Source organism: Copidosoma floridanum, unplaced genomic scaffold (assembly GCF_036245765.1).
Source record: "Copidosoma floridanum isolate Cflo_tuat_1 unplaced genomic scaffold, Cflo_Japanese_pri ptg000013l, whole genome shotgun sequence".
In the NCBI taxonomy this organism is placed as follows: domain Eukaryota; kingdom Metazoa; phylum Arthropoda; class Insecta; order Hymenoptera; family Encyrtidae; genus Copidosoma; species Copidosoma floridanum.
In genome coordinates this window covers 37,850,238-37,867,880 of record NW_028321890.1, presented here as the reverse complement: position 1 = coordinate 37,867,880, position 17,643 = coordinate 37,850,238, and the positions used below count along the sequence as shown (strand labels likewise).

General features: G+C 35.2%; 3 protein-coding genes across 5 annotated transcripts; 1 reads left to right on the top strand and 2 right to left on the bottom strand.

The window, feature by feature from the left end:
* Positions 1 to 2,253: 2,253 nt before the first annotated feature.
* On the bottom strand, positions 2,254 to 5,555 carry Cdk8 (cyclin-dependent kinase 8). 3 transcript variants are annotated; one of them, XM_089590911.1, is made up of 11 exons: positions 5,280 to 5,555; positions 4,797 to 4,899; positions 4,606 to 4,716; positions 4,373 to 4,513; positions 4,107 to 4,296; positions 3,900 to 4,014; positions 3,740 to 3,838; positions 3,595 to 3,667; positions 3,415 to 3,512; positions 3,224 to 3,340; positions 2,254 to 3,063 (listed from the first exon to the last, which is right to left on the bottom strand). In XM_089590911.1, the coding sequence occupies exons 1-11, from the start codon at positions 5,408 to 5,410 to the stop codon at positions 2,862 to 2,864; spliced, it is 1,380 nt and encodes a 459-aa protein (XP_089447037.1). In that variant the 5' UTR covers positions 5,411 to 5,555; the 3' UTR covers positions 2,254 to 2,861. The 3 variants fall into 3 exon arrangements, with proteins under 3 accessions (XP_089447037.1, XP_089447038.1, XP_014212430.2); XM_089590912.1 differs by having other exon boundaries at positions 2,254 to 3,056; positions 3,217 to 3,340; positions 5,280 to 5,416; XM_014356944.2 differs by having other exon boundaries at positions 2,255 to 3,056; positions 3,235 to 3,340; positions 5,280 to 5,553.
* Positions 5,556 to 6,807: 1,252 nt separating this feature from the next.
* On the top strand, positions 6,808 to 8,990 carry LOC106642254 (dnaJ homolog subfamily C member 17). The gene is made up of 7 exons (XM_089591432.1): positions 6,808 to 6,825; positions 7,317 to 7,593; positions 7,679 to 7,807; positions 7,884 to 8,267; positions 8,337 to 8,426; positions 8,491 to 8,709; positions 8,786 to 8,990. Exons 2-7 carry the CDS (start codon positions 7,522 to 7,524, stop codon positions 8,927 to 8,929), a joined length of 1,038 nt encoding a protein of 345 aa, XP_089447558.1. The 5' UTR covers positions 6,808 to 6,825; positions 7,317 to 7,521; the 3' UTR covers positions 8,930 to 8,990.
* Positions 8,950 to 11,115, bottom strand: SerRS (Seryl-tRNA synthetase). Its single transcript, XM_014356916.2, has 5 exons — positions 10,548 to 11,115; positions 10,096 to 10,380; positions 9,806 to 10,027; positions 9,484 to 9,740; positions 8,950 to 9,412 (listed from the first exon to the last, which is right to left on the bottom strand). Exons 1-5 carry the CDS (start codon positions 11,022 to 11,024, stop codon positions 9,157 to 9,159), a joined length of 1,497 nt encoding a protein of 498 aa, XP_014212402.1. The 5' UTR covers positions 11,025 to 11,115; the 3' UTR covers positions 8,950 to 9,156.
* Between the last annotated feature and the right edge of the window lie 6,528 nt (positions 11,116 to 17,643).

The window sequence follows — 17,643 nt, the reverse complement described above, 5'->3', positions numbered from 1 at the left end:
TGTTCTCGCTTTTTTTTTTTTTTTATTCGTCGCATAAAAGCACGAAAAAAGTAAAATTAGTTTAAAAATCTTGCAAAAACTTGATTTGTATTTTTTCAGGGCCATAATTATAACGAATGATTTTTCTAGGAATGGCTCACTAATCGTAAAATTCCACTGTAATCGGTAAGTGCGCACGTATATAAATTACTAGTAAACTGCTGCGTAAATAAAATGTAAAGAGTAATTAGAGGAACTTCAATGTTTATCTTTCAACAGATGATGGCATAGACTCTTCTAGAAATTATTCGAATTACGGTATGAAAAAGAAAAAGAGTAGAGCGTAAAAAGTAATAAAGTAAAAGTAGGGTGTACTGCCACCGCACGGCTCTCGTATCGCAAAAAGCTTGTATTTTACTAGTTAATTTAAAGAAGCAAAGGGTAAACGCAAGTCCCGTCAGGCATTATTTTCGAGTCCAATAGCGCACTATCGCGAAATACTGATGTTGCGAGAATTCCTGCGGCAAACCTTGCTAGGAATCGTGATTCGACGATCGGGATGTCGCGTTCAAGTGGATCAACTTTTCTATTTTATTAGCTCACCTATTATTATTACTAATTCAAACAAGAAGAATTTCATGTCAATATTATCAAATTTTTTATGTCCAAAATGGGAGATGATATAGTGTAAGGCTATGTAATGTTTGTTTGAAAATATTTTATTTATTGAATAACATTGTTGTGTTGATTAAATTTTTTTCCAGAATTCAGCGAAATTCTTACACACAGTCATTAATGCTCAGCCATTCGAGACTTTTCACACACAGAGCGCTCCAAAAACACTTTGAAAACTACATAATAATCGGCAGATCTCGCCTGTACGGATTTTAGGCTTAATTTTCATACAAACGTAGTCAAGAACATACATACGATGTAAAATAGCTCTAATTAATCTAATTAATAACGTGTCACAAATACAGTACAACAAATGCAAATCTTTGCGTGATTTCAATTTTACGTTGCGTTATGTACAAAAACAAGTTTCTTTATTTATACATTTCTCAAATAATCATTTTTGAGTGAAGCTATGGGAGCTAATAATTAATTGGTTGCCTACTTCGACCAAAAGTAGCACTTTTGCTCAATGTACCAACTTCTGGTCGAGTTGGCAATAAAAGAAATATTTATACACTACACGGAGGAGATAAAGAAAGTCTTGTATCGCATGTTCAACCCTTCATGTAATCTGAGATTTCACATTCGCTTCTTATAAGTGCGTAACCTACTAGTGTAAGTTTAAACTATGAATTAATAATGTAAGTATTATATATTTCATTACGCACGCTATTGGCGGAACTGTTTAACTGTGTGTGTGAAAAATTTTAGCACGAAAGCCACACGACATAATGTTGTAATAAATCACTCTATGGGTACAAAAAAAAATCATTTCAAATCTCTAAGGTCTTTGCAAATCTGTAAAGTTATATTCGATAATCGTGCATACTCTCACGATATCACCGTCACAAGGCATATAGCACGAGGCAGTAAAAAACGTTAAAATTTACTGTTAGTGAGAGACCAACCTCGTAGGTTGCATCGGGTCTACATCAGATTGAGCCAGTGTAACATAAAGTAGTACCTAAAGTAGCCTTAGCAAAGTGCCGAAGGCAAAACCAATAACGTAAACCAGCTCGAGGACACAGGCACATGCAGAGCTCTTCGGGGCAGAGATTGCATCGCATCAACAACTGCTGGCATAGTTTGATAAACGTTATAGAATTAAGAAATTAGTACACGTTGCTCGAGGAAAAAAACGCGTTTACTAATGAGACTGTATTGCTCAAGCTTTTGTTCGACTTTTAACAAGTTTTCCGAATGGCTTACACGTTTACAACAACCAATCAGTAAACCAATAGTTTTTTAAGGCTGATAATTTTAATGACAAAATAAAAGTTCATGAAAACTACAATCTTGTCAAATGGTTCATTAGAGTATATCATATATTTTAGTCGTATTAGAAATTGGAAATTTAAACGTACTTAGTTCCACACACTATTCGCTCCGAGCCGATACAGAGGTTGCGCCCCCTCTAGCCAAAATCAGGCAAAATTTCTTGCATGTAAACAAACGGTTTAGAACATATATACATGCGTATAGCTGCTTGTGATTGGCTGAATAAGACAGCAGGAGAGGATCGTCGTTCTCTCTCTAGCCTGCCAAGTGCCAATCACAAGCAGCTGTACGCATGTATATGTGCTCTAAGCCGTTTGTTTACATGCAAGAAATTTTGCCTGATTTTGGCTAGAGGGGGCGCAACCTCTGCATCGGCTCGGAGCGAATAGTCCAGCTGCTTGCTGTCCTTGCAAAGTCTGAGTTTTTTAATATTTCTAGATCGAATTGAGAGCCTTGCCATGATTCATGAAATTTTAGTACTGGCAATCACATTTTTAAGCAAGCGGCAATGATTATACTAACAAATATACGAGTATTTTCCAAAACAAGAAAAAAGTTTCGTACATCGATAATTCGATTTATAGATGTAATTACGTCAAATTATGATTTAGCAGTTGGGATCGGCAAGACAATCAGTGCCACTGTTCTATAAACGATCCTATAATGTAGCAAAACGTCTTTATAATTCTTATTTTAACATACTACACTGTACAAAATCTAATCTTCTAAGAGGAGACTATGTTATCAATTCCAACTTAATGAAACCGATTATTGGATAACAGAGAAAATTAATCGCGATTCCAAAAATCGTGCTTTACAAAAAAACAATTGTTTGCTGACTCTTCACAGAGCCGATTGTATAGATTTTTTTACGTGTTAGTCTTCGTTCAGTAATTAACTTATTTAATCAGTCATTTCAAAGATACTTATTAAAAACGCTGATGAAAATTCGCTTGCTGTGTTGGTTGAGCAGTCGAATAGACCATACCTTGAGGATGCTGTTGGTTCATAGCATGGCTTTGGTGTTGGTGAAAATCTGTTCCATGCGGGCCGTTCAGTCTCACTCTCTTAGTATTTTGGCCATGATTGTGATCACCGTTTCCTTGCTGCTGTTGATTTTGTTGCTGAAAAAAAAGAATATTACATTGTTTATTTCAATCATTGCAGTCTCCAAGTCTAGTTTCAAGCATAAAAAGTCTATTTTAATAATTGACTTTATATGTATGCTGCAGGCAATTATGAGCAAAAACAAATTCTTTAAACAAAATAAATTTTTTTGTTTGCAAAAAACTTTTTACTTACTGTTTGCTGTTGATTTTGTCTAGTTTTATTTTCAGTCTTATCATCGGCATCATCATCTGTTAAAAATTCTCTTTTTGGATATGGGATTGGACACCCTGCAAAAATACTGTAAAAAAAAAGAATTTGATTAGAAACAAACAGCCTCAATGTTAGATAGATTTGTAAGTCAATAAAACTTACTCTGGAGTAGGTGTTGGATCTTCTTGAAAGTAAGGGTCTTGCATGGAATTTTCCGATGTAATCCTTTTATTGGGATCCATCATTAATAACTTTTGTAACTAAAAAAAAAAAAAAAACAGAGAATTTTTAAATAGACGATTAAAATTTGAATAAAGTAAATAAAAAATTGTAAATTCATACCAAATTGAAAGCTTTGCTGTCTGGTTTAATTTTATGACGATCCATATACTTTGTCAAAGAGCAATTTGCGTAACTACGATACAAATCACATGTTTTAGTCACTTATGGAGGCAAAAATAATAAAAATGTAAATTAATAAAATTACTTTGATCTCTTGAAATCTCTTAACAAAGTCTGATGTTCAGGCATTTTCTTAATATCTTCCCAATCTTTCTCCAGAGGAAAACCCATAACGTTGAATATCCTAAAAATTCAGCATAAATGTTAGATGCCCAATTCTGCAAAAATTGTTACAAATTTATTACCTATCTAATTGGTCATGATGGTATGGGTTGCTAGTTTTAATGTCCTCCTGTCTGCAGTGAAAAATTGGCTCTGAAGTCAAGAGTTCTGCGAAAATGCATCCAATAGCCCATATATCTGAAATAATGTATTAAATACATTGCATAAATAAAATAATTGAGTGGTAAAATTTTTAAAATAATATAAAAAAAGTATGAAACAACACTCACCAATGGCCTTGGTGTAATGCCTAGCTCCTAAAAGTAACTCAGGAGCTCTGTACCAGAAAGTGACTACAACAGGATCCAAGTCTGCTAGAGGTTTCAAGGGGGCATTAAACAACCTAGCAAACCCCATATCTGCAATTTTCACACGTCCCCTTTCATTGCCTTCCCCCATGACCAAAATATTTGCCGGTTTCTAAAATTATTACCATTTTGATTAATAATTATGTAAAATGTAACCAAAGATAGTATGGGTTAGGCATTAGAAATACCAAATCTCTGTGAAGAACCCAATTGGAATGTAAATAATGAATGCCATCTAAGATTTGATACAGTAAAGATTTAACCATGCCCTTTGGTACCATGATTTGTTTTTTGTTTGCCTTGGCAGTTCTGTGAAATTTAATAATGTGCTGAAATACAAGCAGAACGATATTATTTTAATATTGATGAAGTCAAAGTATGATTAAAACTATTATGATACAAAGATTCCAAAGCAACTCACCCACAAGTCGTGTTCTGCAAAATCAAATAGAAGCCATACTTTTCTATCATTGTGAGATAAAAATACACGGATCAGAGTAATCACATTAACATGCTTGAGTTCTCTAAGTAGCTAAGAGAAAAAAATAAATGACTCCAAATTATAACTGCGACTTGTATGTATTGAATCCAGAACAATTTAATAAAACTCACTGTAATTTCTCTGCATGCAGACATGGACAGTCCAGTGCCTTCGATTTGTTTTAAGGCAAAGTCTTTTGTATCCGGTCTGCTCTTGAGTTCACTGTCCGGTACTCTAGTTATAAAAAAAATTAATGTAAGTATATAAGGGCTGTTTTCTCGATGGACTAATAGATTGGGATCAGAGACCAAAATTTTGTAATTGAAAATCTACTAATTTTTCGATGCGATGTGCATGTACTCAAGTTTAGGGAGTACTTATTACTTATCCATTAAGAGTTAGCGGATAAAATGAAAAATACCGCAAGCACAAGTGCTGTAAAAAAAGTGCAAAAAATGTGAATCTTGCAAAGTTGATTTGGACAAGATTTTCTAGATTGATGTAACACACGTAGAGGACCATAAGTATACGGGTGTACACGTTAAAAGGCGTGTTACAAAAAGCCAATGCTTATATAAATAAATAAATGAATAGAAAGAAAAAAGTAAACTAACCCCTCTTTTCGACGAGCTTTGTAGACGTGGCCATAAGTACCTCGCCCGACTTTGCAGCCCTCGTACTCGAACAGATCCTCGACCTTGATGCGGTCCTTCTGCGTCTTCATCTTGAATTCGTAATCCATCATGATCAGTTATTAAATTTACTTTCGAAGAACCAACAGACGAATGTCCAATTCAGTTTCAGTTGCTCGTTATTTTTACTCCCACTCCTTTTCTGATTCCGAGAATCCGAGACTCTCGGACCGAGAGAGCCAGTCCTGAGATTTTCTACCTTACCGTCCAGTTAAGTATTTTAATATATTTATTATTAATACGTAAATATTTTCAATTATTCAATTGGCAACTTACATATAGATATTTTTTTCTATAAAGTAAAATGTTCTTTTCACATTTTGTTAAGTATATCAGAAAATGTAAAAAAATTTACATCTATGAATTTTTAATTAATCATATAAAGTTTATTGAAATCGGCAAAAGAATCTTTTGAAACGATTAAAAGAAAAAAATTAATTACATGAATTGAAGCACCAATAACCGATGTAATTTTATTTAGGGTAGTGAAAACTGCAAACTAACATTTCGACATCAACAGTCACAGTGGGGTTTGATCGGGGCATTCGATGGGTGTATTCCGCAATCGCCGTTGCGTGATTAGGGGTACAAACTGCAACTGTGGATTTACTAGATTCGTTCACCTTACAATCCAGGGACTATGTATGTAAACAATAGTTTGTAAATAAAGAAGTGAAATACAAAAAAGTTTGTTTACTTTTTGCATTAAGGGGGCTCCTTCACGAAAGTCCCCAAACAGAGATATATTATTTCTTGTAAATAAAAGTCTACTGAATTTAATGGTGGTCTAAATTATATCTCGAATGGGTCAAAATTTTGAGAAATCCGAGCTCAAAGTTGTAACTATTATCACGTGCTCCTATGGGGCAGCGTGAAAAACAATTTGTTTTCGTTTATAATAAACCTAAATTAAATGTCCCAGCAGACTGAATATATACGTTTTGTAGATGAAGTCTTCCTCTGTAATATGCTGTATTAAAAATTGTGGATAAAGGATCATTTTAGCGAGATATTTGTGATGGAAATAAATAAATAGTGTCCGGGAGGTCAGTAGCAGACATACTTGTTCATGACATATGTATACCATATACCTATATATTACATCGCTATACTACACCAACACAGGTGGTCTGGTCTGGTGGTGTACCCTCGTATGCACTGGACTGGTCAAAACAATAATTAATTTTTCGTACAAAGTTAAACTACACACATAAATATCATTTTTCCCACTTCATACGTTATTAAAAATATCATAATGATTTTCAGACACATTTGTTTATTGAAAAACAAAACTTAATTTTTTTTTGTCTTTGACCTCAGCAGTAGTCGTAGGAGCCCCCTTAACCTAACCTAACGTGTACAACTGCGCATCGCGTACGGTCAGGGACGATCGGGGACGATCGGAAGAAGAGCACTTGTTCACTTTCGTCTCCGACTCGCCCACACTGTCCCCGACCGTCCCTGGATTGTAAGAGTGAGATTACATGGAGTCTGGCAGTCTGCAGACTGGCAGAATCGCGCTAAGTTTAAAATATGTTTCAATATTAATATTTAAAACCTGTTACGTTAGCAAAGAAATAACTATCGTAATACATTTGCATTTCTATATTAACTAATATTTATGAAAAAAAAGGCGACGAAAAACGTTTTGTCACAGTTACATATTGTTATACATACCAGGTTACATCAGTGACCCTACTGACCGACTGTGCGATGTTAACATAAATCTATAAAAAAAGTTATAAAATAATATTTGACACGTTTTATTGCAATTAAAATTGATTGTAACTTAGCCTTTATTCTGTTATGACAATAATTACAATTTTTTCTTTATTTTACTAAATTATTCAGAGATGTTATAATTTAAACATAATTTAAACTTAGCGCGATTCTGCCAGTCTGCAGACTGCCAGACTCCATGTAATCTCACCCTAAGGTGAACGAATCTTCTGATTATAGAAGGCGGTGGTTGCGGAATACAACTATATACAACTCTTGTATAGAATATCATATATATTTTGCTGTTGTCATACATATATACGTATCACGTATGTGATGAGGGCAAAATAACCTCATGTCGTATATGTCCTAAGTTTTAATTTTTTTTAAAGAAATACAAAACGTTACTTTTAAAGCCAAAAATTTACAAAGTTGCTGATGCAAAATGGCAGATGATATATTAAAATTAGATTTGTATGAAATAATTGGAGTTAACCAAACTGCAGATGAAAAAGAGGCAAGTATTGCATCAACTGTATACATTTATGATTTCTACAAAAGTATTTGCAACAATCGAGGAAATTATTATTTGTGACTTATAGATTAAAAAAGCCTACAGGAAAAAAGCACTTAGTTGCCATCCTGACAAGAATCCAAACAATCCCAAAGCTGCAGAATTATTTCAACAATTAACAAGAGTACTAGAAATATTAACGGATGCATCAGCTAGGGTAAGTCGACTATTCTTATGTATCTATGCATACTTTTATTAACATTGAAAGTAAAAATCACAAATTTCACATTTAGGCTGCATATGATAAGGTTGTGAGCGCAAGAGAACAGACTAAGCTTAGAGCTAAGGAATTAAATGCCAAGAGAAGAAAATTAAAAGATGACCTTGAAGCAAGAGAAGAAGCTTTCAAGAGATCATTGAATAAAGATTATGTTTCGGCCCAGACTGATGAGGAAAAACTCAAAGTTGAAATAGAGAGGTTGAGGAAAGAAGGATCAAGGCTAGTCGAAGAAGAAAAAGAGCGCCTCAGAAAAAAGATTTTAGAAGACTTGCAAGGAAATATAACGAGTACGTACAGCGAAGAAGAGTGTCGCGTTAAGATAAGGTGGAAAGTTGCTGTGGATGACGAGAATAACGGAGGGTACACTGAGGATAAATTACGTCAAATTTTGTCCAAAGTAATTTTGTTATTTATAATCTATTATTGAACCACTTTAAATTATATAATTAGTATTATTACTTTCTAGCATGGTGAAATATCAGTATTAATTCTGTCTAAAGAAGCTAAAAAAGGTAGAGGTGGAGCTATTGTAGAATATACGACTAAGGAAGCAGCTGTAAGTACATAACTATCTTTTAAATCATTTTTATGAACAAAATTCGCGAAATATATAATTTTAGGTTTCTGCAGTGAATTATGAGATAGGATTAGTATCCAATCCACTCAAATTAGAAGGAATGTGGGAAAAGGGAAAAACATCTCATAAAGTACAATCTAATGCTAGTCACTTTTCTCTTGGTTCCAAAGTAAACCTATTCCCTTCAGCTAAAGGATCTTCCGACACGAGGAATAATCCCTTTTCTCAAGGACTAACATTTTCATCAGCACCTGATATATTTGTAAGTATCAGTTTGACAGAAATAAGCTTTTACCACGATGTAAACTCATAAATTTGAACGATTTCTTGCTTTTCAGAAAGTTAAAAGAAATATTGATACAACAACTTCAGAAACTGAGTCTCACAACGACTTAGAAACAATGGTTTTAAAAAATTTAAAAAGGGCAGAAGAACGTAAAAGATTGATTGAACAAATGCAGGCAGAGGAAGACGGTGCATAGTCATATGAAATGTTTTTGGTTATTAAGATTTATATTTGTAAGATTTTACCCACTGTGTTTTAATAAAATTATAAATATTTTTAGAAAAATCTAATTTCCATTTATTAAATTCGTAGGAAAGTAGAAATAAAATTTCTTAGCAAATATTAAGAATATCAGAAAAAACATTATAAATTAGTTTTGCAAAACATTCAAATGCAATTATACGTTACATAGAACAGTTTAAGCTATTTGATCTGATTTTCTTTTTGTTTTTTTTGTTTTTTCGTTTCCGTCTCATCGATTGGGGCAGGTTTAACAAAAGGTATTTCCTCTTGGTATTGTGTTGGCATAAATTGAGCTATGGCTTTTGGAACTTGAATCCCAGTTTCTGTTTGGTTTATCTCTAGAACAGCACATATCACTCGAGTTACTGCACACATGGTTGCATTTAACATGTGCACATAGTCGACGGCGGCATTCATTTTTTTAGTTTGGCCATACCTAAAATAAAAATCATTCATATTGGTCCCTGTGTTTAACAGAAAGATTGGATTAGAATAAAAATTTTTTACCTAACCAGCAGACGTCTAGCCTGATAATCCAAGCAATTACTGCAAGACACAAGTTCCCTGAACGCACCAGATCCAGGAAACCATGCTTCCAAATCGAGTTTTTTTGAAGCAGCGTGATTCAAAGCACCCGATACTATATTTACAATTCGATAGGGTATGTTCAATTCTTGATAAAAATCTTCTGCATTTCTAATCATCTCTTCCATCATTTCCCACGACTTATTGTCATGTGGCGAAGTGAGACAAAATTGTTCCACCTATATGAAAGAATCGTAAGTTATGGATTTCGGTGCATTAAAAAAGAAAAAAATGTATATCTCACCTTTTCAAACTGGTGGACCCTAAAGATTCCTCTCGTGTCACGTCCATGAGAACCCACTTCTTGCCTGAAGCACGTAGATAAACCAGCATACTTGATGGGTAGCGAAGTCTCAGGAATCCATTCTCCCCTATGAAACGCTGCTATTGGTTGCTCAGAAGTAGCAATCAAATACTTTTCTTCCAAATCTTTTTCTTCTCCTTTCTCACTGCCTTTTCCTATCACCTAGCCCGAGAAATATAAATCAGTCAAAGTTTACAACGAATACTTGGGTACTGTGCATGCAAATCTACCTTGTACAGTTCTTCATCAAATTGGGATAGCTGTGCAACTTCCTGCATTGCATCTTTTCGCATAAAAAATGGCGTGTACAGAGGCTTGTAGCCTCTGTCAAATAACTTTCTGAGAGCCAACTGGATAAGAGCGTGCTCCAAGAAAACAGCAGGGCCAGTCAAAAAATATCCTCTTCCACCTGCAACTGCAGAGCCTCGTTCTCCATCCATGCCGTCAATCATGTGAATAAGATCCACGTGAGAGTACTTTTTTCTCTGCATGCAATCTCCGTATGTCCTCTCCACCTGTTGGAATTTAGTGACAATAGGGTAAGGTAACCGTGTACCATTTAGATAAATTGGAATTATGAAATCGTGCAAATTATTGCCGGGAGCATGGACAGTATGCAGGGGTACTCAATAATTGAAGGATCTAAGGGCTGAACGATCAAGAGTAAGGGAGTGTCGGATACCTTGTTCTCGTCCTCGTCGTTGCTGACGGGGACCGAGCTGTGCAGGTGATTGCCGACCTCCCTGAGGGCTTCGTTCCTCACAGCCTCGGTTCGCTCGAGCTCGCGCGCGTTTTCGGCTATAGCCTCGTCGATGAGGACACGTAGCTTCTTGATCTGGGCGACGCTGAGCGTCTTGAGGTTATCCGGGGTCACTTGGGCGTCGAGATCCTGGGCTATGTGTTGGGGGACTGCGTCCCCTGCTTCGTCGGCAGCCGGCTGGGGCTCCTTGCGCTTCATTTTTTCTCCGATCTCCTTGCTACAGACGTTCTTGAGCTTGTTGAGGTTGTCGGCCCGGTGGCGCAGCTGCCTCCAGGTCTTGTCCTTGTCGATAACCGTGTCGACGAGGCCGACATCCTTGAAGCGTTTGCGCTGGTTCTCCCGCACCTTCTCGGGCTCGAAACCCTTGTCCTCGCGGAAGAGCTCTAGGTCCAGCACCATTATCACAGGCAACACTTTATAAATAATATATTTCAATAATGATATAGACAAGCAGAAGAAACAGCAGCAGACACTATGCAGATGTTACCGCAAGAACCACGTGGAAGAGGAATTAAAGACAAGCGCATATATTATATGCGGTATGTATATATGTATGGCGGCAGGGCGGGGGGGGGCAGGGGGTGACAGAGTAGAAAAAGCCGTGCAAAATCCACGGCGCTGCAAATGCTTTAGATCCATATTTTAGATGTTCTCGATATGATGAAAATATAAAATTATTTTTATTGAACACGTCCTAGTTTTTAGTACTTACTTGTACCTAAGTTAAACATTCAGTGTAAGTTCGTTAATGTATTTTTGTTGAGTATATTTTTTGTAGTAAAATAAAAAACAGAAATAATGTAAGAAATCGTAAGATACTTTTATTGCTCACATTAAGAAAATCTTTTATGATCATCCAAAAGATAAAATTTTTTTTCTTATTCTTGACTACAAATAAGAAAAACAACTAAATAACGAGTACCAAAAGAGATAACAATATAGTGTGCTGTGAGGAAAAGAAAAAACAAACGGGAACGCTACTTATCCTCAGAACGTATTTACAAAGGTACACTATAATATATAATACCAACTAAACACAATTCTAAACGTACGTACATAACTTTGACACATAGCAAAATTCATTACTTGCAATTATGTTATTACCCATGAACAAAATATTTTTATCATTATGCTGACATCCACCTTTTTAATACCTTCATTGATTTTTCGATTATATGATAGTTACTGCGGACCAAGAGCCACTGTCGATAACGTGAAACAGCAGGTCCTGTATGGGACAGAAATATTTTTTCGGCCAATATTGTGTAAGTATGAAAGTTTACTTTTATTATTTTATCTAGTGCAATATTTTTCGTTTCTATCGGCGTTTCCATCATCACGGCTTTTTTTTATCTTGGAAAACTATTTATCTTAGAATTATTTAATCCTACTTAAACCGTTTGAGTATAGGTACTCTCTTGACTTCATTTACTTCAAAATCAGACATTATTCAGATCGCAAAAATAAAAAAAAAAGTAATGATACAGTCCATATTAAAAATAATAATACCCCGCGAATGGTGAAGGTAAATATTGGTAGGATTGATTTTTTTGTGCCAACTTGTCGACAGTTCAATAAAGTAAAGTTATTCAAACGTATCGATACACGATCGTATATGAAAAATCAAACGCCGCTTTACCTTTACTCACCGACTGCTAGCTCTTGGGGGGAAATTTTTCGAGAGTGTTATTAAACAAAAAGAAAAAAGTAAGTAATAGTAGTGTCAGCATAGAAAAATACAATAATATTAATAATGGCTACATGAGAAGGGTAAGGAAAGGAAAAAAGGCAAGTATTTTATAGCCAATAAAACGATCAATTTTTTCAATCGCCGAATGCTTTTTCGTAGTTTTTACAGCTCAAAAATACAATAATATCGTTTTTCTCAAAGTTCACGCACTGCGACTGAGCTCGTATAAAAATTCCAATATCATCTGACTCGATGATGCACATATTATGTTGTATGAATAAGTGTAAGTAGATTTGCTCAAACTGCCAGTAGTTAATATCATTACAAAATAATAAAAAAAAAAATTTCATTTAATTTTACTACGAAGCAAAGCGCACCACCCCTGCTTAGACGTTATGAATTCCCTATCACTATAATGGATGTAACGAAGCAAGTTAAATACGGTATATATTGCATCGAAAAAAAGCACTGCATTTCCAATTTTTTAAGAAAAAAGTGGCGTATCTTACATTCGTCGGGAAAAATGCAGTACTTTGGAAATGTATACTTTAGAAGTTTGAAAACACACTCGTGTTGGACAATCAAATTATATACTTTCCACGTTATTTTTCACACCTGACGGTAAGATAAAAGTTCAAAGTACATTTGTGTCTTTACAATGAGTTGAAAAAAAAAAAAAAAAAAAAAAAAAAAAAAAAAAAAAAAAAAAAATACAAATCTTCGAGATGAAAGCATTTTTCATCCCAACAAACTTAAAATAACGCCTTCTTTCCTGCACCGATGTACATAAGCGCAAATGTAAGTCAAGGGGTTCAACTAAGGCGTCTCGCGTCTCGGGCTAGACCAGACAGATAAAATAGAAGGACGAATATACATATATAGGATTGATGGTGCAAGTTAAAGTACATAGGTATACATGTATGTATAGGTACACCCACGCATCCACTGTACTTACTAATAGTCCATTTGACTGCAAGTACAGGGTGGCCTTTTAAAAGCCCCCACTGCTAAGTATATACTTACTTTATCGCGAGGAGAAGAGAGCGCACACAGTCATCATCATCACATCAAGCTGGTATGATGATTATTCCCACACATGCCGAGGGTGTACTGGTGAACAAGCCACGGGCAGCAAAGCTCTTGCGCGTAAGTGTATACATATCCGATGGAGTCCGCAGCCACATCGGCGTCTTTTGTTTCCGTCTTTGCCCATAGCACCTGAAACTCGAGCCAACGACGGACCAATAACAACCAGCTCTAAGTCAATAAAGTCGGATAAACCCTTGCCTGCACTTGACACCTATTTTTTAAAATGAAAAACAACATCGGTATCACCATCCCAACAGATATACCGAACCTAGTAGAATTTCGTATGTTACATTAAAGGGTAAAGGGTACATAGTATTTCTGCGTGTGATTTAAAGCCAAATGTGTTCTTACAGTGGAGTCTTGATCCTTGGCACCGCGGGAGGAACAAGCAGTGCGCAGCGGTGACACAGTGTCGTTATCCAGCGGGTGCAATATAGGTTTGCGCGAGTAGCTACCGTAGTTGCGTGTACAGTATGATGTATTTATGCAGTACCAGCTGGATTACATTGCGTCTTGTATATAGAACGTACGTGTGCGTGCGTCCTGCAGGAATCAGCTGGGCAAAGGTCATTTCATGCTTGGCTCGGTCTTTTACTGTAATGCAGAGAAAGAAAAAAAAAAAAAGAAATCTTTAAGCTCGTGACCGCATGATGATGTATGTGGGTACATAAGGTTGCGTTCGTGCGGTTCGTTATGTTTTATGATATTTTATTTTATTTTTTCAAGCAAACACAATATGCATCTTAAGTGCGTCATTTGAAATATCAACTAAAGACGTGACTTGTTGGAAACAATTTCACCAATTATTTGAAATAATTTTTATTGTCGTCGCACGGTAATTGCGGTGAGAAATGGAAACTACGGTAAATTCGTGTCAGATACACATCTACGATGTTCATTGTATCTCACGCAGTTTTGCGGAAAAAACGACTCCACTACTAATGGTTGGCCAAAAACAAGTCTTTTAATTTGAAGGTAAAATATATATTTCTTAAAAAATGCATATTTATCTGAACAAATACCTAATAAAAATTAGTAATATTAAAAGTACAGTGCCATTTACGGATGTAAACACAATTTAAAAACACGATAAACTTAACGAAAAATGCACTCCGATGGAGCGGCATTGCCAGAAAATACATATCTTATATAAGTTTGAGAAAAAAAACCATTAATTTTATGACATTGAGAATAAGTGTCAATACTGTCTAATTTATCTCACACTATCTTTCCAGATCTCTCTCATTGCATATATAACTAAACAAATGACTCCAGAGCCATCAAATTACTACCAATTCGTAAATGTAGATAAAGACAGCTAAAATCTTACACTGTCATATCTTCGTTAATAATAACAATGTAGAAGTGTATAAAATATTTTTGAGTCATTCAATAAAAACAAAAAATTTTTTTAAATTTCGTATACAAAGCCACACGAATAGTTTTCAAAGTCGGTGGAGCAATTAAATAACACTTCCAGACAGTCTATTGCATCACTACAAGCGCCCACGATGCCATAGCGTTACTAAAAATCGGAGCAACTTGGCTCAGAGTATAATATAATAGTCAAGACTTTCAACGCACGTATCACCGTAAACTATCAGGACATCGAAAAATAAGCAATAACTCTGAATCATTAAATTAGAAAAAAATTTTATTTTACTATTCTTATGCTTCCAAATAGAACCCTACAAGCGACTGCAGAACTGTAAAATTTATACAAATACAAAGATTCAAGTTTTCAAATAAGCCAAAACTTAGAATAGCCGTATCTCCGTAAATAATAGAGATACGGCAGACAAAGACGTAATTTAAAGTCAATAGAATAATTAAAAATTTTAATCTAAATATGCCCGTGCTAGGCTCTACAAGTTTTTAGAAAAAATTGTATACGACTGGGCCATGTACCTAGACATCCAAATAGATCCATACGAGTGCCTGTACGCCCTTAAAATTATTAACAATCTAAAATTTTTGAGCTCCGAATCATGCAAAAACTTCAAACGACCGTATCTCCGTAAATAATGGAGATACGGCTAAAAAAGCCTTAATTTGAAGTCACCAAAAAAAAGAAATATATTTTTGCATATTTCCCGTTCTAGGCATTGTTAGTGGCTGTAAAAAAATTGTACACGACGGGGCCATGTACCTAGGCATCCAAATAGATCCCTACGAGTGCCTGTACGCCCATAAAATTATTTACAATATAAAATTTTTGAGCTCTGAAATAAGCCAAAACTTGAATCGGCCGTATCACCGTAAATAATGGAGATACGGCTAAATAAGCCTTAATTCGGAGTCACCAAATAAAAAAAATATTTTTTTTTTCTGGCCTGGTCTAGGGACTGTAAGTGATTTTAAAAAATTTTTGTATGGCTGGGCTATGTGCCTAGACATCCTAATTGATCTCTACAAGCGACTGTAAAACCAGGAAATCATCTGTAATTTGAAATTTTAAGCTTCGAATTATGCCAAAACTTAAAACAGCCGTATCTCCGTAAATAATGGAGATACGGCTTAATAAGCCATAATTCGGAGTCACCGAATGAAAAAAATATTTTTTTTTATTTTTCCCGTTCTAGGCACTGTAAGTGGTTATAAAAAATTTTTTTATTACTGGGCTATGTACCTAGACATTCTAATAGATCTCTACAAGCGACTGTAAGCCCAGGAAATCATCCGTAATTAAAAATTTTGAGCTCCAAATCATGCCAAAACTTAAATCGGCCGTATCTCCGTAAGTAATGGAGATACGGCTAAATAAGCCTTAATTCGGAGTCACCGAATAAAAAAATTATTTTATTTTTTCTGGCCTGGTCTAGGCACTGTAAGTAGTTATAAAAAATTTTTATATGGCTGGGCTATGTACCTAGACATCCTGATAAATTTCTACAAGCGACTGTAAGCCTAGGAAATCATCCGTAATTAAAAATTTTGAGCTCCAAATCATGCCAAAACTTAAATCGGCCGCATCTCCGTAAATAATGGAGATACGGCCAAATAAGCCTTAATTTGAAGTCACCGAATAAAAAAAAATTTTTTTTTTTATTTTTCCCGTTCTAGGCACTCTAAGTGGCTGTAAAAAAATTGTATACGACTGGGCCATGTACCTAGACATCCTAATAGATCCCTACGAGTGCCTGTACGCCTATAAAATTATTTACAAATTAAAATTTTGAGCTCTGAAATAAGCCAAAACTTAAATCGGCCGTATCTCCGTAAATAATGGAGATACGGCTAAATAAGCCTTAATTCGGAGTCACCGAATAAAAAAATTATTTTATTTTTTCTGGCCTGGTCTAGGCACTGTAAGTAGTTATAAAAAATTTTTATATGGCTGGGCTATGTACCTAGACATCCTGATAGATTTCTACAAGCGACTGTAAGCCTAGGAAATCATCCGTAATTAAAAATTTTGAGCTCCGAATCATGCCAAAACTTAAATCGGCCGTATCTCCGTAAATAATGGAGATACGGCTAAATAAGCCTTAATTTGAAGTCACCGAATAAAAAAAAATTTTTTTTTTTACTTTTCCCGTTCTAGGCACTCTAAGTGGCTGTAAAAAAATTGTATACGACTGGGCCATGTATCTAGACATCCTAATAGATCCCTACGAGTGCCTGTACGCCTATAAAATTATTTACAAATTAAAATTTTGAGCTCTGAAATAAGCCAAAACTTAAATCGGCCGTATCTCCGTAAATAATGGAGATACGGCTAAATAAGCCATAATTCGGAGTCACCGAATAAAAAAAATATTTTTTTTTATTTTTCCCGTTCTAGGCACTGTAAGTGGTTAAAAAAAAATTTTTTATGGCTGGGCTATGTGCCTAGACATTCTAAAAATTCTCTACAAGCGCCTGTAAGCCCAGGAAATCATCCGTAATTAAAAATTTTGAGCTCCGAATCATGCCAAAACTTAAATCGGCCGTATCTCCGTAAATAATGGAGATACGGCTAAATAAGCCTCAATTCGGAGTCACCGAATAAAAAAAAATTTTTTTTTTTCTGGCCTGGTCTAGGCACTGTAAGTGGTTTTAAAAAATTTTTATATGGCTGGGCTATGTACCTAGACATCCTAATAGATCTCTACGAGCGAGTGTAAGCCCAGGGAATCATCCGTAATTTGAAATTTTAAGCTTCGAATCATGCCCAAACTTAAATCGGCCGTATCTCCGTAAATAATGAAGATACGGCTGAATAAGCCTTAATTTGAAGTCACCGAATAAAAAAAAATA